The 26,298-nt window shown below is 40.9% G+C and overlaps 1 protein-coding gene across 1 annotated transcript in view; it reads right to left on the reverse strand.

Annotated features, from left to right (window-relative positions):
- Positions 1 to 4,784: 4,784 nt before the first annotated feature.
- The window catches only part of col9a1a (collagen, type IX, alpha 1a), a 30,574-nt gene continuing 9,060 nt past the window's right edge, over positions 4,785 to 26,298 (reverse strand). Inside the window, exons 5-32 of the mRNA XM_079499972.1 lie at positions 25,984 to 26,037; positions 25,299 to 25,334; positions 24,177 to 24,200; positions 23,442 to 23,495; positions 23,251 to 23,304; positions 21,022 to 21,054; positions 19,657 to 19,713; positions 19,299 to 19,352; positions 17,579 to 17,632; positions 17,395 to 17,448; positions 17,223 to 17,276; positions 17,060 to 17,113; positions 16,479 to 16,532; positions 16,125 to 16,178; positions 15,785 to 15,838; positions 15,635 to 15,679; positions 15,487 to 15,540; positions 15,024 to 15,077; positions 14,670 to 14,723; positions 10,812 to 10,883; positions 10,275 to 10,310; positions 10,103 to 10,147; positions 8,878 to 8,910; positions 7,893 to 8,039; positions 7,268 to 7,322; positions 6,903 to 7,091; positions 6,581 to 6,658; positions 4,785 to 5,663 (exon numbers count right to left, since the gene is read on the reverse strand). Of these exons, the coding sequence (XP_079356098.1) occupies positions 5,458 to 5,663; positions 6,581 to 6,658; positions 6,903 to 7,091; positions 7,268 to 7,322; positions 7,893 to 8,039; positions 8,878 to 8,910; positions 10,103 to 10,147; positions 10,275 to 10,310; positions 10,812 to 10,883; positions 14,670 to 14,723; positions 15,024 to 15,077; positions 15,487 to 15,540; positions 15,635 to 15,679; positions 15,785 to 15,838; positions 16,125 to 16,178; positions 16,479 to 16,532; positions 17,060 to 17,113; positions 17,223 to 17,276; positions 17,395 to 17,448; positions 17,579 to 17,632; positions 19,299 to 19,352; positions 19,657 to 19,713; positions 21,022 to 21,054; positions 23,251 to 23,304; positions 23,442 to 23,495; positions 24,177 to 24,200; positions 25,299 to 25,334; positions 25,984 to 26,037 (1,812 nt within the window). The 3' untranslated portion in view covers positions 4,785 to 5,457. The remainder of the gene's footprint in view (positions 5,664 to 6,580; positions 6,659 to 6,902; positions 7,092 to 7,267; positions 7,323 to 7,892; positions 8,040 to 8,877; positions 8,911 to 10,102; positions 10,148 to 10,274; positions 10,311 to 10,811; positions 10,884 to 14,669; positions 14,724 to 15,023; positions 15,078 to 15,486; positions 15,541 to 15,634; positions 15,680 to 15,784; positions 15,839 to 16,124; positions 16,179 to 16,478; positions 16,533 to 17,059; positions 17,114 to 17,222; positions 17,277 to 17,394; positions 17,449 to 17,578; positions 17,633 to 19,298; positions 19,353 to 19,656; positions 19,714 to 21,021; positions 21,055 to 23,250; positions 23,305 to 23,441; positions 23,496 to 24,176; positions 24,201 to 25,298; positions 25,335 to 25,983; positions 26,038 to 26,298) is intronic.

Raw genomic sequence — 26,298 nt, forward strand, 5'->3', positions numbered from 1 at the left:
TAACGAGATCGATGAGGAAGCGGTTGATGGCGGGGTGTCAGCGCTGGAATACGGGGTGGCTGGCTGGCGTTGGTGGCGTCTGTCCGAGGTTTCTCCGACGGGGGACGGTGCTGAATGCTGATAGTGTGGTCCGTCCGTGGTGGCAAGGTAACTTAAGTTGAGGGTAAGTTAAGTAATGATTACTTTGAAATCGGACGGGGATTCGGCGGAGGAGCAAACACGGAAGCGGCCGTGTGACTGAGAGATACGTGACGTGAGTCATACGAAGAACCAAGCACGAAATGGCAGGTAGACGTGCAGGTATAAATACGTGGAGAAAGGGGAGGGGTTTGGGTGGAAGGTTATCAGTTACCATGGTAGATAAGTCGAGGGGAGGTACTGGATGGGTTACCATGGTGATTGATCACAGAGTGTTGCAGGAAGTTGGCCGAGGATGGAGCTTAGGGTAGATTGAGGAGGAGCAGTGTTAGTCAACGATTTATCATTGAAGGCGTGGTCTTCCTCCTGAACTTATGTTGTACCAACTCCATAGAAACGATTAGAAATCAAAAATAAATAATATGTACAGTAAAGGGGGAGGGGCCGGGTTTGACTTTTCGCTGGGGCCAGTTTCTAATTGCAGTAAGTGACCCTGATGAAGGCCCATGGCAGGCCGAAACGCATTGGTCGTTTTTTCTACTTCTACTGCACAGAGCTGCCTTGGACCCTCTTTTAAGTTCGCCACCTTCTTACCTACTCCTCCCACATTGATTTCGACTCATTCAAGGTATAGAACTTTTAAAGAACTCGTGTGCTGTATTATTTGAAACCCTCTCCAAAGAGCACCTGTCTTCAGCGCATCTTCTTTTCTTTTTTCTTGAATTGCAGTAAGTGCTCTTTGAGAGCAGTTTTGAAGGAGATTAGCTATTCACGTTCCTTTATGACTGTTGGTAGGGCACATTTGTTTTGTGGCACAGGAGGAGAACGAGAGCTGAGAGGTAGGCTACAGATGCATAATGTTGGGCATATAAAAAGTTGCATTGATTTTACAACTATTATTTACTGAAAAGTCATGGCAAAATCAATATCGAACAAGCCTAATATCCATTCATAGGTGATATGTTCATGCATTATATTCACTGGTGATAAATTGTACATTATACTTATATTCATTGATGGAAAATAGGCTATAACTCATGTATGTATGTATGTATGTATGTATGTATGTATGTATGTATGTATGTATGTATGTATGTATGTATGTATGTATGTATGTATGTATGTATGTATGTATGTACTGTATGTATTAATTTCATTCATGTTATTCTTTATCTCTATCTAAAAGCCTGGGTACAGAGGCTACTCTACTCTCTACATATGCTGTTTCACATGCACTTACTGCTGTTGCTGAATTGCAATAAAGATCTATCTTATCTTAGTTTCAGGAGGGAGGCAGTGAAACAGTACAATATAAATGTAATTCAATATTTGAATACAGTCTAAGTTTGACTCTGTACTCTCAGGATTTTATTTCATTTTCATCCCATGATTTTGTAACCCATTTTTTCACCCAGTGTCAATTATCTAATGTAATCCTGGGTGCTACACTTTCTCTGCCAACCTGGGGGGGCAGCGGACTGACCTTGTGCTTCCTTCTATGCATGAGGAGTCCAAGCTGCTTCTTTTCACTTGACAGGGGAGAGTTTCCCCGGCCCGACGTAGCACATGGAAGGAACACGTTATTCCGACCAGTTCCTTTCCCCTCCATGAGTCCATCAGGCGCCCTGGCTGGCCAGGGGGAGGTAGTTTAGAGACCAGGATTACTGCATGTTTTTTGTGAGGGAACCTACCCTAGGGAACACGGGGAGAACATGCAAACTCCACACAGAAAGGCCCTTTCGCCAACCCCACCTCGGGTATGGGCACTGATGATGCAGAGGAGGGAACACGCCCACAGCGTCCCCAGCGAGAATCGAACCCAGGACCTTCTAGCTGTGAGGCGACAGCAGCACTACCGACTGTGCCACCGTGACCCTCCTGGGGAATTCAACAGCAGAATAAAGACTACCTGATTACAGTATGTGATCACATGTGATGATGAAACAGCTGCTGTTGGGAAGAAACCACTTAACTCCAAAATATACATTTTTCAGGAAATTAATACTGTATATTTTTAAAACAAAGCAATACTGCCTCATCAAAGTTGGTGTTGTGACTTTATATATTGTCAATTACTTCCATGAAAGGGGGAGAGGTGGTGGAGTTAGCTGCTTTAGCAGACAGTTTGTGGGTCCAATGGAGTGAAGAGGTTTTGTCCCACTCGCTTTTTACTACTTTTCATTGGTTCAATATTTTCGAAACAAACAACACACAGACGTAAAGAGTGTTCGATAGCAACCCTCAAAAATATAGTTTTTGGTTTCCTCCCGACAGCAATGATATGTATTATGTAGAGAGTACAGATGAATAACAAACAAGAAAATGTAAAATGAAATGAATAGCCTACATCTTCATAGTCTGAGTTGTAGCCTGTATCATGTACAATTTATCACCAGTGAATAATACATGAACATATCAACTATGAATGGATATTAGGCTTGTTCGATATAGATTTTTCCATGACATTTCAGTAAATAGAGTTTAAATAGAGAGTATGATATTACCATTCAAAATCAAAACGTGTAAATTATGTCAAACCTATGACAGACTTGTCAGCCCTACAGTATGTGACTGACTGTCATAGGTTTGAAAAGTGTTTTTTCTCCTTAAACACACTCTCGCGAGTGCACACACACACACACACGCACGCACACACACACACACACACACGCACGCACGCACGTTTGAAACTACAAACAGTACACACACTGTGTAGTGATTTTACCAACCTGCTCTGTGTAAGGTGATGTCTGTGTTTAAATCCAATTGTCCAGTATTCTTTGTTGTCTTACTCTATGGCTGAGTGGCTCTGGTCCCAGAGTATACTAGTCTACAGTGTCTACACCATAGACAATGCTTCCTACCGGAAACCACACGGACGATGATGAATGGTTCCGATGATTAGTAGTTTTCAGGTTTTTCTTCTCTTTTTTTTTTGCTTGCTTGCTTGTTTGATTTTTACTTGAATTAGGCTACTTGAATGTAACATTGATATTTGTTTAAGTCAAACTCTTTCTGAGATGCTGAACAAACTAAAATTGGTTAGTCAGGTTAGGCTTAATGTGCAATTAGTGCCAATAGTACTTACAACCACAAGAGGGCGACAACGTCTAGCCGGTGGATTTGCTGTAAACTCTTCAGTGGGATCTCCACCAGGCCGGGTTCTGCCTACTGTTATTGAGCAGTGCCTAGCCGCTCCAACACGCAGCTATGTGTGTGTGTCCCTTAGAGTATAAATATAATAGAGACGTCACCGAGAGGAAACCCTGAGGCGAAAAAGACAGTGGCCGAATTTGGTATTGCAGCTCGAGCCAGCATTATGCATTGCCCACATTCACGTATGGGCCAATAACACGTGAACGCTATGTTTCATACGCGTGCAATGATAGTCAACGGCCCAGCCCGTTCACGTCTGGCCCATAAGCTTTTGATTGATTGTTTCCATAGACGTGTCTGAAGTGAGTGGTGCAACAGCGCCCCCTGTTGGTACCCGCCACAGCGGTGGCCGAACGGATAGCGGCGCGGTCTTGATACCGGAAGGTTCCTAGTTCGAATCAGCCGTCCGACAAGTTAAAATTACCACCGCTGAAGTGCCCTTGAACAAGGCATTGAACCACTACGATGAAATGTGTTCTATGAGCAGGGCCTGGCTGGAAACAAGTTCTTGAGCTTAGCCCAGATACCCTGGGTAAATATAGATTTCATTTCATTTCATTTCATTTCATACACGGGGACACAGGGACGGACAAAGATGGGCATTGGAGTGGGTGCACCCTTGCACCACTCAATAATCCTGCCTCTACTGCTGTCCACCACTGCAGGCCAAAACATGAAGCAGCCCGTTAAAGGACCACTTCACCACTTTTCAACATCTTCATATAATTGGTCCTCACTAATGTTCATGATAAAATGCCACACTTTGTTCTACTCAGTCTGTGTCTCATATGAGGGCTGTTGGCTGTAGGCAGTTCAGAAACGCGTCCACCACTGACATCATCGTTAGGCAGATTTATTTTTAAAGAATATTTATATTTTTGTTATCATGACAACGATGGCTTCCATTTTTGCATTGCAACTTTTCAGGAATAGAAAGCCTGCGGTTTCTATTAGCTTGGAATCCCCATCGATGATGTCACTGGTGGGCGTGTTTCTGAACTGCCCACAGCCCTCCTATGAGACACAGACCGAGTAGAAAAAAATTGTGTGGCATTTTATCATGACCATTAGTGAGGACCAATTATATGAAGATATGTTGAAAAGTGGTGAAGTGGTCCTTTAAATCCATGATCATCTCATGCACAGCTTGACCGATCGAAACAAACTGTTGAACCGTAGGTCATACTTAATCAAAAATGTTTTCCCATGCATCATATGCATGGATTAATTCAATTTCCTTGGAACACGCAACTCCTCATTTCCCCACCCATTTCGGCCTGTCATTTGTTACACGTCACACAATTTACGTCACACAATTTACTTTTTCAACCTCCCTATCTGGAGAAAAGAAATTAAGCTGGGCTGTCTAACAACAAAAAAAACAAAAAAAACATTACACTGTTGTATGATCTCCCGGGCCTCAAAATAAAGGAAATTAAAATGAGTGGCTTTTCTTTTGATTCTTCCATACAAAACATGCAAACGGTTATCAAAATGTGTTTATTTCCTCTTTTGTACAACTTGATACCACGTCGGACCTTGATATAATAAATAAAAATGTCATATAAAACTGCTAGATAGGTTTTCAAACAATGCTGCCCTCCAAAAAAAAAAAAAAAAAAGACACAGCAGTCAGCATTATAAAGAATTCAAAATATCCTACCTACACTGAGGGGAAAAAGCACAGGGGTTGTTGAGTGGATAAGCAAAGATGCTCACAAACAATTGTAAGTTATCCAGCACAGTATAATTTGCAAATGAATTTCATATTGACACATTTACAGTACATTTTTCAGACTTGCCACATTGTTTCATTTTGCTTTCACTGTAGGGGAGGGACAGGTAGGTTGTATGTTAACATAGATTAGAGTATGATGATGAACTGATTATTTATCATTTTACACAGATGATAATGTTGAGGTAAAAACTATTTGTCATTCAGTGGAGCACTGTTATGGTTTGTATACATTTAAGTTTTTTATAGGGGGTCGAACCCCCACAGAAATGGCATTGATTGAAAATTGTATATGTTCCAAATGAATGAAAAAACAGACAAATCGCAATGGACAAATCTTTCCTGGAGTGATATTTTCTCCATTAGTCTCTCAGTTGCCTCCTCCCCCCGCCTTCCCTTCAAGTTCAGGGGTCCATCTTAGGCCCACTTCACATCTCATTGGGGCCCTTCATGCCAGAATCCTTGGCAGACACAGGCGACGCCACCATGGCCAGGATGCACTGTGACGATTCACAATAGCCGTTAATTCCTTGAGCCCCAGGAGGACCGGGAACGCCTGTAACTCCGGCAACGCCGCGCGATCCCCTCGCTCCATCACGGCCGTCTGTGCCATAGGCTGGTCTGCCAGGATCACCTGAAAAAGTTAAAATAAAAATTAGGTCCAGTTAGATTCAAAACAGTAAAAATTGCACATTGTCCCACAGGATATTGCTTACACCCCCACATGAGGAACACCATATCGTCACTGTCAGGTGGAAACCTCATGTGTTCAAAACTGTTGCTTTTCAGGAGACAAATTCAGATGCCTGAAGAAGGTCCGGAGGGACCGAAACGTTGCCTTATTAAAAGAAAAAACTCTTGTACCGAGCAGATACACAGTGTGCGGGTGTATTTTCATTCCTTTCATTGATGTCCACTGGCCTACGCACCTGTGCATACGCCTGATTTCTAGGTGTGCGAAAGCTTTTTCCTACAGGAGACAAATTCAAAAATAGCTAAAGTAGAAGATCTACAACTTTTGATACTTTTCTGTGACGCTCAGCTGTAGTATGATTAAGTAGGAGAGTTAATTTACAAAAAAACACAAATGGAGATAAGGGGGTTCTGCCCAACAGCAACGACATCAATGATGGGGGTTTACACGTGTAGAAATTGGAAATATCTAGGCGGACTGACAGGATATTTCTTTAGCACCTGCATGAAACTATGAAAAACCATTGCGATGGGACTTATTACGGTATTGGCCAAATGCGCCCCCAAACTGGAGGGCCTCATGATGCATGTTGAGTGGCCTCTATATACTGCACCTCCAAAACCGCTTTCACTTCTTCCCACAAATGCAAAATAAATTGTCATAGAAATTCTATTTATGTTTTTTTTTACAGTAGGCTGACAGGAAATGGGAAGAGAGATGGGGGTGACACGCAGCAAAGGTCATCATTCATCATCTTCAGCAACGACGTGCACATAGAAACGCACAGACAGACACACACATAAAACAGCAAATGTGCAGGTTCTGCCTGGCTGGAACTATCACAACGATGTATTTACCTGGTAGACCAGGTATGCCAGGTGCTCCCTTGGGCCCTCTTGCTGTGGGCCCTCTGTCACCTCTGTCACCGGTGTCACCTGTGGACAAGGACAAATATGATTAGAAAGGTGTTACTATCCAGGCAGTATCATTTGTCACACCTCAGATACTTAACAACCCTTAGTTGACCGGGGTCTCCCAAGTCTGTTCCTTTATTCCAATGTACAAGCTCAAAATGCATCACATTGCGATACATTGTGAGCTTGTAGATCTGCAATCAGAAGGATGTACAGTTCCTGAGGACATGTTGTGAAAAGATCTGATTCTGCATCTGCATCTCACCTTTGGGTCCTTTGCGACCCAGCAGCCCTGGTGGCCCCTTGAGACCAGGCAGTCCTCTTGTTCCGGTATGTCCAGGGAAACCGTTTTCTCCAGAAGAGCCCTGAGGTCCAGGCGGACCTGGCGGACCTGGCAGGCCAGACATGCCTTCTTCAGGCCTGCTCAGGCTGGCTGCTAGCTGGGCCAGCTGCTCTGTGACACAGCAACACATTGTTTCCGCTTAGGCCTACATTTTAGGCATTTGGCTGACACATTAATCCACAATTGCAGTGAGTTCACTGCTGTAACATCACTACTCATTGGAAACAAAATGTCTTATCCAGGGTGACCTGCAAAAAGTATGAAATATGAAGATGACTGACACTTACCTTGCATTACCCTCATGCAAACTTGTTTGACGTGTGTATCTGTTGGTGTCTTGCCCTGTTAGAAGTACAGAGAAACCACATTGTTCACAGCATCAACATAAGCCTATGGTATGGCTTTTCTAGCAGTATAGCTCCTCATATCTTAAAGATATGTAAGGTCTTTTTTCGTGTGAGATTTGCCACTAAAACCCTATGCTAGTGTTTCTCAAAGTGGGGCGGGCGGAAGCAAGGTGCTTCTAGGGCAAAAATCACTTTTTGGGGTTTTTCGTAAATCGATGGCCTACTGCTTGATCATACTACAGCACACAAAAGCATCAAAAGTAACAGATCTGCAAGCACGAGACGCGGCGCAACGTGACATGTTTCAAGCTTGTACATCAGCTATTTTTGAAAATGTTTAGAAAATTCTTGAAATGTTTGAATAATAATAATAATAATAATCTGGGGGTCCCTGGCACAAAACACTTTCAGATGGGGGGTGTGCGGCCAAATACATATATCATTTTAGGTGTCCTTGGCAGTTGGCACGAACAAGTTTGAGAACTACTGATTTAGAAGGCATTTGTATGGTTTAATTAAATATTCAATCAATTGGGGAGTTTCTTTTCATTGCAGTGTGCCTTACCGCTGGCCCCTGTTGTCCTGGCACCCCTGGAAGCCCCCTGTCTCCCTGCATGCCCCGTGGTCCAGGCAATCCTTCCTTGCCCTCTTTCCCTTCTTGGCCTCTGCCTCCCTCGGGTCCCTTGTTTCCTGTCTCTCCTGGTGGGCCTGTCTGGAACAACACAGTGAGTGGGTTTACATGCAACACAAAATACCACCATTCTGCCATACTGGCAATAATCAGGTTATTGTTGCAATGATTTGATTGAAGCATTTTCATGCATAGAATTGGTGTGATGATTATGGCAATAACCTGCATATACAGTATATGCTTTCAGACATGCATAGAGACAAGGCGCAGACCGCCGCCTTGACGTATGATGTTTGTCATTTGGTTTTTCAGTGTTTGCGATAGAGGGTGCTTTTCGCAACCTGTGAGTGATCCTAGCGCTTCCGAAGAAGTCTACTGACTTCTTCAGTAAATAGAAATATAACGTGAACTAAAAAAATCCAGCCGGTCCAGTCTAATGTTATAGGATTTATACAAATAAAATGTTCTCTGCTTTCTTGTTTTTTTCTGCATTTTTGGTGAAAACAGAACATGGAAGTGTCACACGTTTCCCCCCGATGAAAGTAGAGACTCTCGGCTTTCTTTTGAGATATTTGGTGTTTACATCGTTCATCGTAGTCTTGAAATATTAGTAAAAACCCTACAAAACGCTGGCAAGGCCTGCAATGGGCTATGTAAAAACTCTGGCAGTTAATGATTAAAATGTTTTAAAAAATGATCATAAACAAGGGACCGGTTTTGTACATAAAAGGTTTCCCACACAACAACAAAGATAGATAGCATTTTCAGATTTTTCATAAAACAGGATTTAGAAGGCATATGTAGAATTGGCCTCAGGTCTTAATGGGTTAAAATGTACACTAATAAAAAATAAATACTACAGTAGTGTAGTAGTCAAATGGTACTTCATGGATGTACGGCTTTTTTGTGCTGAACATACCGATCCTTTTTCTCCTGGTTCACCCTCATCACCCTGGAAAGGATTAAACAAACAGACACATAGCATGATATACTCTGCAACAAAGTTAGTGCTACAGTACATAACAAATTCAGTCACTTCAAGTGAGTCAAGCACACAGTGTGATCCACCCTCGATGTACAATTTACAATTTAGGCATTTAGCCGACACTCTTAATCCAGAGCGACTAACATTAGGCAAGAACAAAAGCATGGGAATACATCACATATATAAAATGCATTTATCATGAAACATGCGTAAGCTAAGAACGTAACTAGAACATAACTATATAATGACACTATACATATAAACTATACATATAACTATGCTATACATATGTACTATGAGGTGCTATGACTACATACAATGCAATTATTGTGCTGTCTACATGACATGCTATAAGTCTGTTTCAAATGCTATCGAAGTCTAAAAAGTGCTATCTAAGGGGGTAGGATAAGTGCTATGGGCCATGATGGAGTCTGAAAAGGTGGGTTTTCAGACTACGGCGGAAGATTGGGAGTGATGCTGCAGTTCTGATTGCAACGGGGAGTGCATTCCACCGTTTTGGGGCCAGAAGGGAGAAGAGTTTGGGACGTGTGGAGCGTTGTCCCGGCGTTTTTAGTGAGGGTACTTCCAGCTTTCCTGCGTTGGCTGATCTGAGTGCGCGGGAGGGTTTGTAGGGTTCAATCATGCTTGCAAGATATGGGGGAGCCATACCTTTGGTTGCTTTGAATGCCAGCATCAGAGTTTTGTATTCTGTACTGCTATACCGTATGCAAAATAGATCTGCAACCACGATTTATAGCATACGTAGTAGATTAGGGAAAATTAAGATAATAGTTTTAGTTGAAAAGTTTGTTTATAAGGGGTGCACTGCACTGGTAATTGACCATATAGGCCTTATAGGGCATTGACCACATAATCACAACATCCCCAGTTAGATTTTGGTGGGAGAGCTGTGTTGCATCATGTTCTTCGCTCTTTCCCCTCTCTGCCCTCACTTTCCTCTACTAGTCTCTACTAGCCTAATAAAGTTTAAATAAATAAATAAAACGAAGAACAATATTTGGTCACATTGGTCACATGATCAAGTAGGGCGTTAATTAACAAAAGGTCTAAAACACAGAAAGAATCTGAAAGATTTTGCAGATAAGATGAAAAAGGAAAAAAAAGAACAAAGCACATATTTCCGTGGCTGATCACTCACCAAGTCTCCTCTTTCTCCTGCTGTGCCCTCAGCACCTGCGTCTCCCTGAAACACAGGAGAACATGTCACAACTTTGGCAGGGACTGGCCTGAGTCCCAATACACTCAATTCTGAAAGACTATAGACGTATTATTATATGCGGATATGTATTATTGCATCTTGTAAAACATACTTGTTCTCCCGTGGGACCATCTAGACCGACACCACCCTGCAAAAAGAGAACAGACAACTTGGTGTAACCACTTTATTCAAATTTTATACATTGTCTATAAAATAAAGCAGAGGCAATCGCAACAAGTCACGGCTTGCGAGCTTGTACATCTGCTTCAAATTGTTGAATTGTTTTGATTTTCAATTTTTATTACACAAATCTTCTCTTCCGGGGGTCCCTGGCACAAAATATTTTCAGATGGGGGTCCGCGGCCAAACAAAGAAAAAAGGTTTGAGAACCACACCACTGCTCTAGAGTCTAGACTATAGGGTTTAAGTGGTTTTAAATCCTTGACTTATTATTTAAAAAAAAAAAAAAATCTTAACTTTGGTATTAACGTTTTCTGTAAAAACAATTGAAAAGTGTTCACTTCTTATTTTTTACATAAACATTTAAACTTTGGCTGGGACATATTCATATGCACAAAATATGGGGGTTCATTTTTGCCAATTTATCTAGTATTGTCAATGGTCATTGCACTTTAATGGTTGCTCTTACCCTGTCACCTTGTTGACCAATCAAACCATAAGGTCCTGGGAGACCTGGAAGACCAATATCGCCTTTAACTCCCTGTATGAACACACAAAACACGCGCTCGCACACACACACACACACACATCAACACACACACACACACACACACACACACACACACACAATCAAAACACTGGGTCACCTGTGTGAAGCTATATGCACCCACCATGACATTGAGCCACCAACCATATTTCCAGAATGAAAATGTGTGTGTGTGTGTGTGTGTGTCCGTGCGTGCGTGTGTGTAAGTGTGGGGGTACTGAGTAGGCCTACTGATTGTGGCATCCTGTGGGCAAACCGATCTCAAGCATTCCTAGGGAACAGAGGTCCCTTTCAGGATTTCTCAGATTTTTTTTTCCCTGCCTTGAATCCCCTTTAACTGAAGAAATACTCTTGGTCCCCCCTGGGCCTTTGTAACAAGAGTTCATTCATCCCCCCCCTACAAGTGGATTACTGCATTACCAGAGCCAGAGGGCCAAAGGTTTTAGAAAGACCTGACACTTTTAATATATACGTCCAGCACATGGCTCCATTTACCTGCAGCAGATGTTCAAGATATGAGGTCCATCTTGGTCAGTGTTCCCCATGTTGAATGATAAATTATTATTCATAATAATGCACAGGATGATAGATATTTATATACACTTGATGATCACCTGCTTTATGTCACGGGGAATGGATTTCTAGTTCCAGTTAACAGGGCCAAGGTGCAGTAATACAAATCAGGTTGGAATTGGGTGAAATAGCTTAGTTTGGCCTAATTTCTTTTTGCTCGTTTGGACTTGAGAAGTGATTAATGATGAAGCACCAGAGGGAAATTAGTGGGCTGTTGTGTAAATATGATTTAGCAATACGTTTTCCATATCTACAGTACAACATCTTTGGTTTGATCTCTCTCTCACGCTTTTTCAAAGCTGCATGACCCAAAATAATTTCATATCCTCAGATTATTTCCTTTCCTTTCTGCCTGGTTTCCTTTCCCATTATGCAGATCTTTCTCAGGGGTTTTATTAGAATGTAGCAGGTTGCATGGTAGACCCATACAGTCAAATTAACAACCTTTTTCATCAACTTGCTGTCAAGCCTTGTATCTTCTCCATATTTCAATGTTTTGTTGTTTCCTGCAAATTAATGCCCCACTTCATCATACGATTGTTACACAAAAGTAGCAAAATAGCTGATCTACTGTAGAAGCTCACAACGCTTTGTGATGCGACACACTGTGAACCTGTAGATCTCGCAGGCTGCATCATTGGTATATTTTCATTTATAAAGCCATTCTTGGTAATTTGCCCCCTTACATTTCCACCAAATTTAATTTGGTAAAAAATGGTCTAAATCTCAGATCAAATGCCTGGCTACGGTGTGTAGTGCCAGCCTTCAAATCTGAGGGGGGTAAAAAGTGTCTTGCTTTCTTTGGCCCCTGGTCGTGGAATGACCTGCAATCCAGACTAAAATTGGCCTCAAAAGTTCCTTTGAGAAGTTTCAAAAGAGTAATCTTAAATGTACAGTCCAACACCTACACATAAACTAAATAATAACTACGTTGGATCCATTGGAGGAACACAGGTGGTTTAATCCATTTCCTGAAAATTCATGTTTTTGGACACAGGTTTCCAACTTGCTCCTTTAATGTTAAAGAGCTATAAGTAATAATATATCAATATCAACATTTTAATGACATTTCCTATATTCAGCTATTAGTGTAGATTTTCGTCTTACATAAACATTAAATTCCGATTGACAATGAATGGAGAATTTACGTCATATGTGGACGAGCAAAATGTTAGGCAACAGGCATTCTGATTGGCCAGTATGAGATGATGCATGATGATTTACGTACGATGATAAGAGTGCCCCTCACTTCACACGGGTGTGATTATTAGTATTCAGACAGCCAGCATTGGATTAAACGCTCCGTCGCTCCCCCAAACAAGTGTCTTTGTGACACCTCTAGGGGCCGCAGTCTGCATTAAAAGATTTTCCTAGAGCTTTGTCATTGGTCCAAACCTTTTCCGGAAAATCAGCCAACCAATCAGGAAACGGACAGTGAAATTCCTGCATTATTCCTCATCTTTGAAGGCAGCCCCTAGAGGTGTCACAGAGACTACGTTTTTTGGGAGCATTTAACCCATTGCTGGATGTCTGAATACTAGAAAACACACCCGTGTGAAGTGAGGGGCACTCTTATCATCTATAGAGGGTATGCGCGTGACATCATCATCAAACCAGGAAGTTCTGCAGGAATGCCTACTGAGTGGCAAAAAACGACTTTCTGGCCTTGACAGCCCATTCATCCAAACAGAAAAGTCCTATCTGATTGCATTAAACAACGTTAAAAAATGTTAAACTCACTTTGCATGTTGCTTTGCCACTCGATTTGCCACTCGATGTGCCATTCACTTTAAGCATGCGCATACCCTCTATTGCTTCATTGTTAATGGGAATTTATTTAATTTTTGTGTAGGACCGAAACAGTCTACATATGACGTAAATTCTCCATTCATTGTCAATGGCTTTTATGTTTGTGTTGTCTACATATGACGTAAATTCTTCATTCATTGTCGATGGCTTTTATGTTTGTGTTGTCTACATATGACGTAATTCATTGTCAAGAGGAAATTAATGTTTGTGTAGGACAAAAATAGTCGATTTGCTCAGACACATGACGTAAATTCTCCATTCATTGTCAATGGCATTTAATGTTTGTGTATTGTACTATAGCTGAATATAGGAGGGCTAGCGCCCCTCAAAAAAAAGGAAAGAAAATCATTAAAATGTGGATAGCCTATATACTTAAAGCTACTTCAAGTTAAGGTGGCCTTACACTAGCCGATAATCGGGCATATTTGGACGCTCGGGGGGTGCCCGACTCAATCGATCTGCTCGGGGCCGCTCAAAGCACGATCGGGATCGGCCCGATCAACATCAAGAATGTTTGATATTTGCTCTGCCCCGCTCCGATTATCCTGTAGTGTGTGGTGCTATCAGATTTCAGATTGAAACAAATCGGCTAGTGTAAGGCCACCTTACATCAAGGCCTCATCCAGGTTACATCTCTTACCCCCTTAGATATGCTCTCATTGTGTTATTCCCAATATACGAAGATCTGGTGTGTCCAATATGAAGGTTGTCTTCTCTTGTTCATTAGTATAATATCAGGGTACCAAAACACAGCTAGTAGCAGTTCTTCTCTCAACAGATGTAGAGAAGCACAAGGCTCAGAGTGTACAGCACGTATATTCATTCTTACCCTTTATTTTAACCTCATTGGAGAACCAAATGGGTGGCTTCAGCCAGACAATACAACAACATCAGCACCAGAGAGAGAGTGTAGACAATCACATGTGTTCATTTCTGTAATTGATCACTTTCAACTGTTCTGATGGAGCGGACTCCAACCATTGGCTCTTCTAAGGAGGTTAAAACATATTACTTGTTCTGTCATACCTATTGCTGCAGACACCATGCATGCACATCATCACTGCACCATGAAACATCTCAGAATGTATTTTCAGTTTCAGTTTGCCGTTTCGCCCAACATTAATTTCCAGCATTACCATCTTCCTGGGTCAGTTCATAAGGTTAATGGTTCATGTCTGTGATAAATTACAGATATTTATGCTGCAACATTTATCAATATATCTGGTCTACCCATGTCTAGTGTCCCTCCATAGATTGGATGTTGACAAGAAAGTGGTGATAGATGAGAGGGTAATTGTCACTGGGATAATCAAGATGCTGTATGAATAATTACTAATCAGTGAATCCGTTGATACCTCTTGGATCCTTCACAATATCTTCATTCTTCTCATGACTTACCCTGGGTCCTGGTCCTCCCGCAGGGCCTTCATTTCCCCTAGTGCCTCGCTCCCCCTAAAAAGAAGGAATATTTAACTCAGCAAGAGGCTAAAGGGAGAGCTGAGCCTGTTCGCTTGTCATCATGCCTAATGACGATTATGACATGGATAATCCTGATGACTGGAAAACCGCCACTTACACTAAGCATTCTGTTTTGTTCATGTTCAGATAAAAATGTTGTGAATTCCTTAAATGTAATTGTATATTTGTATCTCTGTTATGCAAACTAGAATCTTTGATAGTCTCCTTAAAACAAATCTTATCTGTGCAATAAAAGGCAAAAAAAAGAAGAAAAGATTGCTGGATTATACTCACAGGTCCACCTCTTGGTCCAGGAGGTCCAACTTCTCCCTGCTCGCCACGTTCGCCCTGTAAGCAAGAGAAATGCTGCCTGACATCTGTGACTATGGCACATGACACAATATTGTGACTACTAGCCAGTTTTACAAGCTCACAACATAATAACAGCACCCCAACTTAATAGATCGTTTATATTTGCTGTTATTGAAACCTTTTGAAACATTTCTAACAAGGTTATTGTACTCCATAATGATGTTACATGTGGGATTTTTTTCCGTCTTCCCTTTCTTTGCCGATGGGTTCCTAGATTGCCTCCAAACAGCCAAGGCCTCACATCCCCCCTGTGATTTTTGGTGTGTCCCCCCCCCCCCCCCAATAAGGTGTGGTTGGGAACCACTGTGGATGGATGTTTTATCTCTACTACACCACCTGAAACTGAAAGCCCAATGAAGGTTGTTTCAACTTGCTCCATACTTACTGATTTCCCTGGAGACCCCATTACTCCAACAACACCTGGGTCCCCAGAAATACCCTGGAGATGAACATATGTACAGTATTATTATCCACGTTGTATTATTTATACTTTATACAATGTCATACTTTATTAGCAGAAATGTACGTCATACCGCTTCGCCACCGACGCCTTTTTGTCCAAAAGAACCTGGCAAACCCTACGGAAAGAATCACATAAAGAAAACCAGTTCATTCCAGAAGGCACAGCTTGACACTTGTTGGAGTTTGATCGGAGATGCATTGCAGTCAGAGGTAATACATACAGGAAGTCCTTGGAGGCCGGCATCACCTGGAGCGCCATTTTTCCCTGGAATACCCTGTATAATAATAGAAACAATAAGCATTAGTTGTTTTAACCATTTTATCAAAGGGTTATTGAGCATGTACAGTATACACAGTCAGCACTGTTCTGCTTCGCATAAATAAAATTCAACTATAAAAATTGTTGACCGCTGAGTAGCATCATTGGAGAAAGTGGTCTTAAGTGCCTTGCTCAACGACCAGGAATCTTCCTCTTCTCAAATCTTTAGACAACCACCAGCACCCATACGTTTATTGCTTGCTTCACAGCCACATCAATCAAATAGTTGAGCAGTACAGTACCTTCAATGCTGGCAAGCCAGGAATTCCCTCACGGCCATCTGGACCGGCAAGGCCCTATTAGAGAATGAACAGAGAAATCTACACAATCTGTGTTTCTTTGACAAATACTGTCTGTCCCAGACAGATACTACAACAACAACAGAACAAAAAACAATTTCAACAGCCTTTTAGGTACAGTAGCTAGACAGACCGACAGACAGACAGACAGAGAGACAGACAGACAGACAGACAGACAGACAGACAGACAGACAGACAGACAGACAGACAGACAGACAGACAGACAGACAGACAGACAGACAGACGTTATATGTATTTTATAACATTCAACACTAACAATTGTGTTGTGTCACTCACAGGCTCTCCTTTGGGCCCTGGAACACCTCTGATTCCAGGTGGACCTCGAGGCCCCTGCAAATCACCAAGCATAAAAATGTAATAACACAGTAAGAATGATTATATCGTCACTGTTGGGTGGAAACCTCATTTCACTGTCATTTATTGCCCTACCTACGTCATCAGACAAGTGTGTCAAGCAAAAATACTGAAAGTAGTATTTTCACTATTTCTGAAAGATGCTCTTCCATTTCCTGAAAAGTAACGGGTTTCCACCCGACAGCAAAGCTGTACGTCGTGATTCTATCACATTCAACACAAACACAATTAAAACTCATACATACACTGAAAATAGGTACATAATACATACATATTTCATGCAATAATCATGCACAAAATCATTTACACTCAGATGGACATCTTGACAGAACAATGTTAAGTGGTTACGACTAAGTTAGTACAATTATGTTTTCCCTTTTTAGATAATAGTCTGAAGGTGTCATTAAATGCACAGTATTGTATACAATGCTTATATACGCATTGTGTTGTGTGGATCTTTCCTTACTGTACCTCCAATTGACTTGTCCAAGGCATTTACTTACTTGTGCTCCGCCCGGCCCGGTCTCGCCTACCACTCCTCTCTGACCCACGTCACCCTACAAAAATAGCCACATTCCGTTTAAGGGACGTTCATTGGAAAGCACAGACAGGGCTTGACAGAGGTAACAGTGGTATAACAACAGCAGCAAACACACAGGCACTTACTGGGGCACCCACGATTCCCTGAGAACCCAGATCACCAGACTTTCCACGAGGTCCCTGTTTTGATATGAAGTTTGGAATTAGTGATTTAACATACGCAACCGCCTTTGTTCCAAACAGGAACAAAGAGTATGCCAAGAAATTGAGTGAGAGTATTGGTGTAAACTTGGTTTACCCTATCACCTTTGGATCCCACTATCCCTGTGATGCCCCTTGGCCCACCTTGACCCTAAAATCACTCAGCAGATAGAAGGAGAGAGACAGCACCATATTATCATGTTAACATGATTGAGATTTTACGAAAAGACAAAACAAAATGCATTATAACACTGTTGAGAAAAAATAATAAAATATGTTACTGGTAGTCCTTGAGCTCCCACGTCACCCAACTCTCCTTGATCACCCTCCTCGCCCTTAAAGAGAACGTTAATATATGTCAACGTATATTCTCGAATGCAGCTTGCAAGTCCCTCACACACCTGAGTGATGTTTGTGAGAGTTGCACAGGAGAATGAGATGACTATTGACCCTACAAAACATATGCAAAGAAAATCCACACACTCCACACACATTTTGTTATTTACTATTGGCCTTATAATACAATACCATATTTTGATAAAAGCTGATTATTGAACAATTCCATTCATACTGTCATTTATTAACATGCAAGTGCCTCTATGCCTCTAGTTTGCTTATAAGGCAAGGAGAAGAGTTGAAGGTGCTACTTCGTTGACTTTTACACTTTAGGCAATTTGTTCAAATGCACACGGATATGGGTGAACATAATTTGGTCAGCACTCGGCAACCAATTTGAAAGATCCCTGCTGCGATGTTTGCACCCATTAAAAACGTCATATCCCTTATGCTCAAAATCCTACACATTTTTAGCCTCACCACAAACAAAACCTCTTATAGTCATAGTTAGATTTAGATGTACACATCTTGCCATGCCTGAGGAAGGTCCGGAGGGACCGAAACGTTGCTTCATTAAATAAGACAATACTCATGTACAGAGCAAATACACAGTGTGCGGGTGTACCTTATTGCTTTCATTGATGTCCACTGGCCTACGCACCTGTGCATACGCCTAATTTGTAGGTGTGCGAAAGTTTTCTCCTAGAGATGTACACATCTAAAATGCCCTTCAAACTACCAGTAAGACGCCTGAGTGCGAGAAGCGACATCGCCCTAAAGGGCAAGGTCGCGTGCATGCATCCGCCTGGGTGACAGCAGACTATGGGCGAGCACTGGCACTTTGGAATGGGGGGGTCAGATCAACATGGAATTAATTCTGTACTGGCCATATATGGAGCGTGTCTTGAGTGTACAGGGTTTGATGAGGTCAGATCAGAACAGGTCAGCTCCATATATGTAGATCTAAGGGTGGCAGCGGGGGAAGAACTCTAGTTTTCACCAGCTGCCGGGCACGGCTGCACTAATAACTTTGGGGCAGGTTTAGTCTAGTTTGAATGGACAGGTATCAGTCAAAAGGGAGACATCGAAAAGGAAGGATGGATGGGGAAGGATCAATATATGGAATGTCAGAACAGGTACTGACATATATCCATATAAGGAGATCTAAGGGTTTGAGGTTTGAAGTCAGATGTAGAGTTGTTGGCCAATATTGATGACATCAGGGATCTCCATATATGGGCTTAATTGCGACAGCAGGTCGCATTTACTATGATGATCTCCATCCCTGATGATGTCACGTGATGTCACAAGACCTGGGCACCATATATGGGGGGTTTCCCATGTATGGGGATTTTGAGTGATATACTGACGGACAAAAATGTACGATTTCATAGCAGTCTAAATTGGATTATGCTTACTCTGATTATGCCCTAATCAGAAACCAGCATTACATGGTCATTTCTTATTAATATATATATATTAATATATATATTATTGTCTTAATCGGCTTAGTATCGGAATACTGCATTCATTGTAAATGTAGTCAGTTATCATTGTACAATTCACTTCTTAAATTGCAAATTAATGACAGTGGGAGGAAAATAGCATGTCATGCTAATTCCTCAATAAGGACAGGCCTTTGTTAGGATGAAAGTGAAACACTACCTTGTGTCCTTGTTTTCCAGGCTCACCAGATTCACCCTTCGCTCCTTTGTGACCCTAAATGCAGAGAAGACATTCCAAGTCAAATTAGGAATCATGTTTTGTTTTGTTTGTTTTTTAAACATTTTTCACAAAGTTCACTGTTCAGATATGATGCCATTATATGTATTTATATGTAGTGTCTGTGTGTGTATGTGTCAATATCTAACATTCATTGATTGATTGGATACTATATTTGCAAAAAGTACAGTATACAATAGGCCTAACTGGTAAAAGGATAACACAAAAAGCCTTGAGGGCTTAATTCCATTGTGATCTTATAGGAGTAAGTGTACATTTGAGAACCATGTCATTGACTTACTTTCATGCCTGGTAGCCCAGAATATCCTGTTAGACCTGCAGGGCAGGCATTGGGGCACTGAAAAACACAAAGTCAGCCTATTTGAGGTCATGGAAGAGCCCTGCCACTAGGGGGCTCCACTGACAGTAGCTCACCTTAGCATAATGTGCAGCAAAAGGAAAATGGTATCTAGATAATAGCCATATTATATAGTAAGCAAATTGTAACTTTGAGTGCTACATTTATTGTGCACAGTCATTGTAATTTCATTGTCAATGCATGCATAAAGAATATTTCCCAAAAAAAATGATGTCATAAATAACAACATAAAACACAATATTTTAACAATGTAGACACAAAGCACTGTGAAATCTCTGTGTCTTTTGAGTGTGCCTACTCTTTAACCTGATATTTTAAGGTTGAAAACTGGTCATCATTTTGGCACACAGAGACAAACAAACAAACAAATAAATACAAACCACAAATACATAAATAAATAGCACAATAAATACATTAATATATGTATATATGTATTTATTTGTGCTTTTTATTTGTGTAGGCTATTTTATGTATTTATTTTATTTTGTATTTGTTTATTTATTTAGCCAGCCTATTAATGTTGCACAAATGGTCCTCTACAATAATCCTCATAGGCTACCATTCCAATCTTCCAAAGGATCTGTATAGAACTTTTACTTTTTAACTGTACACTGTGTTGTTTTAACTTTTACTGTCCACTCCTGTCATGGTAGTAGGACCTTATATGTGACATTTATTTGCCTATTAACTAATTGTAAATTGATTTTCTTGTACTGTATGGCATGACATATTTATATCTGTCCCTGTATTATTGTAATTTGTTATTTTCAATAGTATCTGAGGAATGTCACAGAGGCATTGTAACTTTAAGAGTCACATGACTGTGGACTATGCAGCTGCCACCTGTTTTGATGATTACGTGCGTTTCTGATTGGTTGTCTATACCTGTGAAATGTATTGTCAGCCTATTCTGAATCATGCCTGAGGAAGGTCGAAGGACCGAAACGTTATTTTAGACATTAGAATTGTACTGTACATAGCAGTACAAGGAGTACAAGTGTACATAGCAAAATATTCAGTTAGTTTTGTGCACTCTCAAAGTTAAACTAACAATGAATTTTGCTGTATTGGAAACATTGGCATCTGAGCATCATGGTGTTTTGCTGGTGTTACAAATGTGTGTACAGTAAATGAGGCAATGTAAAACATAAATTTCAGGAACAAGTGAAGTCCAGGTGGCTCATTGGACACAATGTGACATCACACGGTTGTGATGTCACTAATTTAAATCTGGTTCATCACCATGTATCAAAGTGACGCAGACAACTACATTTGGATCAAACTCACCAGGTCCTCCCCATCCCACACGCCTGGAGGCCCCTAGGAAAGAAACAATAAAAAAAACAGCCTGGGCTTGCTTGGAATTCTCTTCAGTAGCTGCAGCTCATACATTTGGTGTAACCAGCTGTACCTGATTCATGGTCAATGGGTACAAATACAATGTGCGTATACAGACTATACACTAAAGAGAAGATCTGAAATATCACTGCAAAATGCACCAGGTCCCGTATAGAGCGTCGCAGTCCCGCCCCTTTCATGATGACGCCAGGCCCAGGAAATGAATGTATTTTTCCCATAGACATTTCAAAAAGTATTTATTTAAAGACCTTTTAAGCGTCGTACAAAGCCAACTCGAGTCGTGACAAATCATGACAACAAACACAATATTTTGGGACCAAACAAATAATTACAAAGAAGAAAAACATTGTGTTTATTGTCATGATTTGTCACGACAAGAGTTGGCTTTGTCCGCGGCGTAAAGTAAAAATACTTTCTGAAAAGTCTATGAGGAAAATTAACGGGGATTTATTTTCCGGGTCTCTCGAGGGGGCGGGACTGCGATGCTCTATACCCATGGGGGAGGCACAAGACACATTCATTATGTCAACAATCACTCAGGCTTGGTGAGCACCGGTAACAAGAAACCAGATGAGACAATAGTGCTGCGATTGCGTTTGGGAAGAGAGATGTCACTCAATACAAAAGACAGCAGAATGGGAAGATCATTATTTTTCAGTCATGTCTAATGGAATTTTTGGCAACTCATAGAAACAGAAACAGAAACAGAAACTAAGAACCACATAGGCCTAAACATTTGTTATACTGTATTTATGCATGCGTAATTATTAAACATAATACTTTAATAAGACGACATAGATGCAATTATAATTAAGGATACTTAATTAAATAACTAAAGATAAGGCTTCACAAAAGGGCCCAGTTCACCCCCAGACCAGGCCAATATTGCAGTTATCTTATATTTACGTTAGCGTCCCCCTACTTCCTTGTTCAATCCTGTGCCCCTGAGGTGTACCCATAGCAAACAAAAATAATTAAAAAAAGACTACACCACTGTATACATTTTCTTCCATTTACAAATGTCAAGCTCAAGGTTTTCCATTGTGTCCAGAATTACCTGAAAATCATAGGTTGTTGTTTTATTTGTTTTCATTTTGTTCAAATACTAATATGTTGTGTATGTAAGAAGGCAAGATGCAATATGAACAGGAAGGACTGTAATGTCAGTTTTGTATTTATTCTGTTAAATGTGTTATATAATCCCATATGGGATGGGCCAAAGTGGCATGACACGAAAATAAAAATGTCATTCATTCATTCATTCATAGGTTTTAACCCATGATTTACAGGCAATTCTGGATGCTCAGACAGATAGCGTATATCTACTTCCGAGCATATTGGCCATTGGCCTACCGACACTGCCCGTCTTGCCCCAATGGTCTCCCCAGACTGTCCTCCTACTCCGTGGTGGGAAGTACAAGAGAATGACAGCGCGGCGGCAGTAACTTGTAACTTTTATTTTTGTAGAAGAGGCAAACTAATATTGTTTATGCCGTTTGCTTTGATTGAATGATTGATTAAACACGTATTTGTATGATTTGATTTGGGTGTGTTGTAAATTAAAGTGTTGATTATCGTGTATTAATCTCATTATAGTAAACTAATACTATTATACTAAAAAAGATAAAGATCAAGGGAAAAGAGACCTTTTAACAGTACAATAATGTTTCAAGTTTACACTGTACACATGTAAAATAAACGGCCTAAACAATATGTTAGTTTGCCTCTTCTACAACACATACAAGTTACTGCCGCGCGTGCCAAGCTGTCATTCTCTTGTATTATATCATACTTGTATTATTTATTTATTTCCCATCACAGAGTAACATCGCGGCAGAGGAAATTTAAGTCTGGTAAGGCCGGCAGTGTCGGTAGGCCAATCAGAGGCAGGCGGGGCGTTACTCAGACGTAGAATAGATATACGCAGACAAATAGGTTCTCCATTAGAGATTTGTAGAGTGTTGACTTGAGGCATGAAACTTTAGTTGAATATATACTGTACATCACAAAATACAGGACTTGTGACTTGACGTGGGCTTGTCTCAAATGACTTGAGACTTGACTTGAAAACAGCTCATTCTCAGCAAGACTTGGTTGATGAGCCACTCTGTTTGGCTGCATCTCTGATGGTTTTACAGACATAGTTATGATATTTACCCTGAGCCCAGCAGCGCCGGGAAGACCAACTGGACCTTTCTTTCCTCTTGCTCCCTGTAAGCGATCATGAGTCAAATGAAAACATGTTTAATACTATCAAAACTTAAAGTGATGATAATAATAGCAATTGTTGTATATATCATTTTCCTCATTTAATTTATATCATGATGAGCAGAGCAACAATTACTTACAGAGGGTCCAACTTTGCCTAGTTCACCTGGAAGCCCATCTGTACCAGGAATACCCTGGAAACAAAAAGAAAAGAAACAGTTTGATGAGTCACCTCGCTGTTGTAATGAAGGCAAATTGTCCTTATTAGTGTATTTTATTTTCGTGGAAGTGCAATTTTTACATTTGCAGTTGGAAGAAAAAGCTGCATTTTCTTTTTCTTTTTTAACTAACATTTTATCCCACAGTTTTGTAACCCATTTCTTTTTTCACCCGGGGCCAATTGCCTAAGCTGTAATCCTCACTGCTACGCTCCCTCTGCCAACCTGGGGAGAGCCCTGAACTGAGCTCATGCTTCCTTCAATGCATGGGGAGTGAGCAGGCCACTTCTTAATCACCTGACAGGGGAGTTTCCCTGGTAGGACGTAACGTGTGGAAGGAACACACTATTCCAACCAGTTCCTTTCACCTCCATCAGGCGCCCCAGCTAACCAGGGGGAAGCAGTATAGAGACCAGGATTACTGCATGTTTTTTGTGACAGTATACCTACGGTATGGGACACTGGGAGAACATGCAAACTCCACACAGAAAGGCCCTTTCGCCAACTCTACCTACGGGTATTGGCGCTGATGATTGCGAGGAGAGAACATGCCCCCAGCGCCCACAGCATCCCCGACGGGAATCGAACCCAGGACCTTCTAGCTGTGAGGCGACTTTATCTTTAAAAGAGTGACACAAATATCCAAGAAGTACTTACATCGAGAGCGTCAGGTCCCTCGCCCTGTGGGAGACAGGAGACAAATCATGGTAAGCATGTAATGAAGGATAGTTTCAATGTGTTGGTTTGGAAACAGATGTTATAAAAAGCAAAGAGACCTGTTAACAAATAACACAACAAAAGAAAAATCACAGCTGTGTGAAGTGAGCAGTGCAACTATACATTTATAATTATAGTTACTGTACTGTGGTCTGTATACTGTATTGTAGTGCACCGTGCTCTCTACTGTACTGCCACTTTACTCTGTGCTGTACTCTACTGGCCACTTTAGGTGGTGCAGCTTTCCGTGCTTGGACATACAGACACAGGGACAGACATACGGACACACATAGTTCCGTAATGGAGCGGAGGCACCGCTCAAAAACACACAGTTGAATGTATTGTAGAATATGTTGAATTACCTGCTGAATTACATAATAGGAAACAAAATATATCTATATAAGGATCATGTGAACACACAACCCTTGGGATTGTGACATAAAAAAGTTTTTGTAATTGTTTTTGGTTTTCTGAGCTCAATTGCACCCAAAAACCCTGAACTTTTAACATTCAGTAGATTTTCTGTGGTCTGGGGTTTTCTGGCTCAAACAAGTGCTCTGATTCTCCTGCTGACTGTGATGTCACATCCTGCAAATCCCATATATGACAATGGGATTTGTCAATTGCCAGCATGTCACTGTTTTCACTGTTTTTCCTGTTTTCATTGCAGCTCAAAAGGCTGAAATTCACAGACACAGAAAATAATCCAAGACCACAGAAAATCAACTGAAAGTTTTTTGGGTGAAAAACGAAAATAAATGAAAATTAATGTCATGAAACCTTTAAATGTCAAGAAGAAACTCACAAGATGTGAGTGGCTGGCAATAAAAGTAAGAAAGAAAAGAAAGAATTAAGAATGTAACAAATAAAGGGAAAATAGAAAGACAAATGCATAAATGATTGGAACAATAACCTGGAGTTGTTTCCAAAATGATAGTCTTAACATTCGATAATTTTCTAGACCACTGGACGTGATGTACCACAGAGCCACACTGACAGACATTTTGATGATAAAACTTTGGTTAACATAGGCTTACAGTATAGTACTTATGTGCAACTTACAATCTCTCCAAGAGGTCCAGCCTGACCAGTTTCACCCTGCAAACAAAACAGAAATTAAATTAACCTAGTGGTGCAAACCCTGCCTGACCTAACTCCCTACATGTGTCCATTCTCCTCTCTCTCTCTCTCTCTCTCTCTCTGTTGGTCATCCTCGGACGAGCCCTCCAGTGGCATTTCAAGTCATCTTGATCCTCCATAAATGATCTGGTGTACTTTCCGCCCTTCTGCATCTTTCTTTAGCACGTCCATGTAGGTCAGTGATTGATCCATGACCCTCATGATTGATGCCTGTGTGTCTGTCCCTGGGATATCCTGACTTTTGTCTGTGACCTTTGACCCTTTCAACGCTAAAAGGTCATCTTTATTGTTACCTCTTGTTTACCAAACAATTATTGTTTATGTCAAATAGTTACCAAACATGCCTTTTCTGTACAAGATAGGAACAATACAGTTGTTTATTGTTTTACAGACTTAAAAAACTACAACCATTGCCCAGCCCTTTGGTATTGGAGGATCAGACGGAAAAATGCTCAGAAAGGGACAGAAATTTGTATTTCTCAGCCAGCATTGCATGTAATCAACAAAGTTAATTTCACATGATTGATTCAAATCCACAAATTTGACAGTGAATTCATCCATATTGTCCTTTAAACTCCTACAGTATAGGCGATAATGCTAAACTTACTGTTGGCCCTTGTGGACCATCTGCGCCAGGATCTCCGAGGGGTCCTATGGGTCCCTAAAAGACAAAACAAAAATCGTAACAGGTCAAATTAAATAAAACGTTTAATAAATTAATACGCTGAATAGTACAAATTAGTAACTGCCCTAGAGAACACAGTGGGAGTCCCATTGAGAATGTTTTGTGCTTTGGGTTTTTATTCCCTCCTTTGCATCATGATAAAGTCCAGCGTAGCGATGGGACAATGTAAAAAAATCACGATTATTGTGGCAAAGATAATTAACGAGTTATTAACGATATTATCGCGATAATCAAAAT

Source organism: Electrona antarctica (assembly GCF_951216825.1).
Source record: "Electrona antarctica genome assembly, chromosome: 4".
Classification (NCBI taxonomy): Eukaryota; Metazoa; Chordata; class Actinopteri; order Myctophiformes; family Myctophidae; genus Electrona; species Electrona antarctica.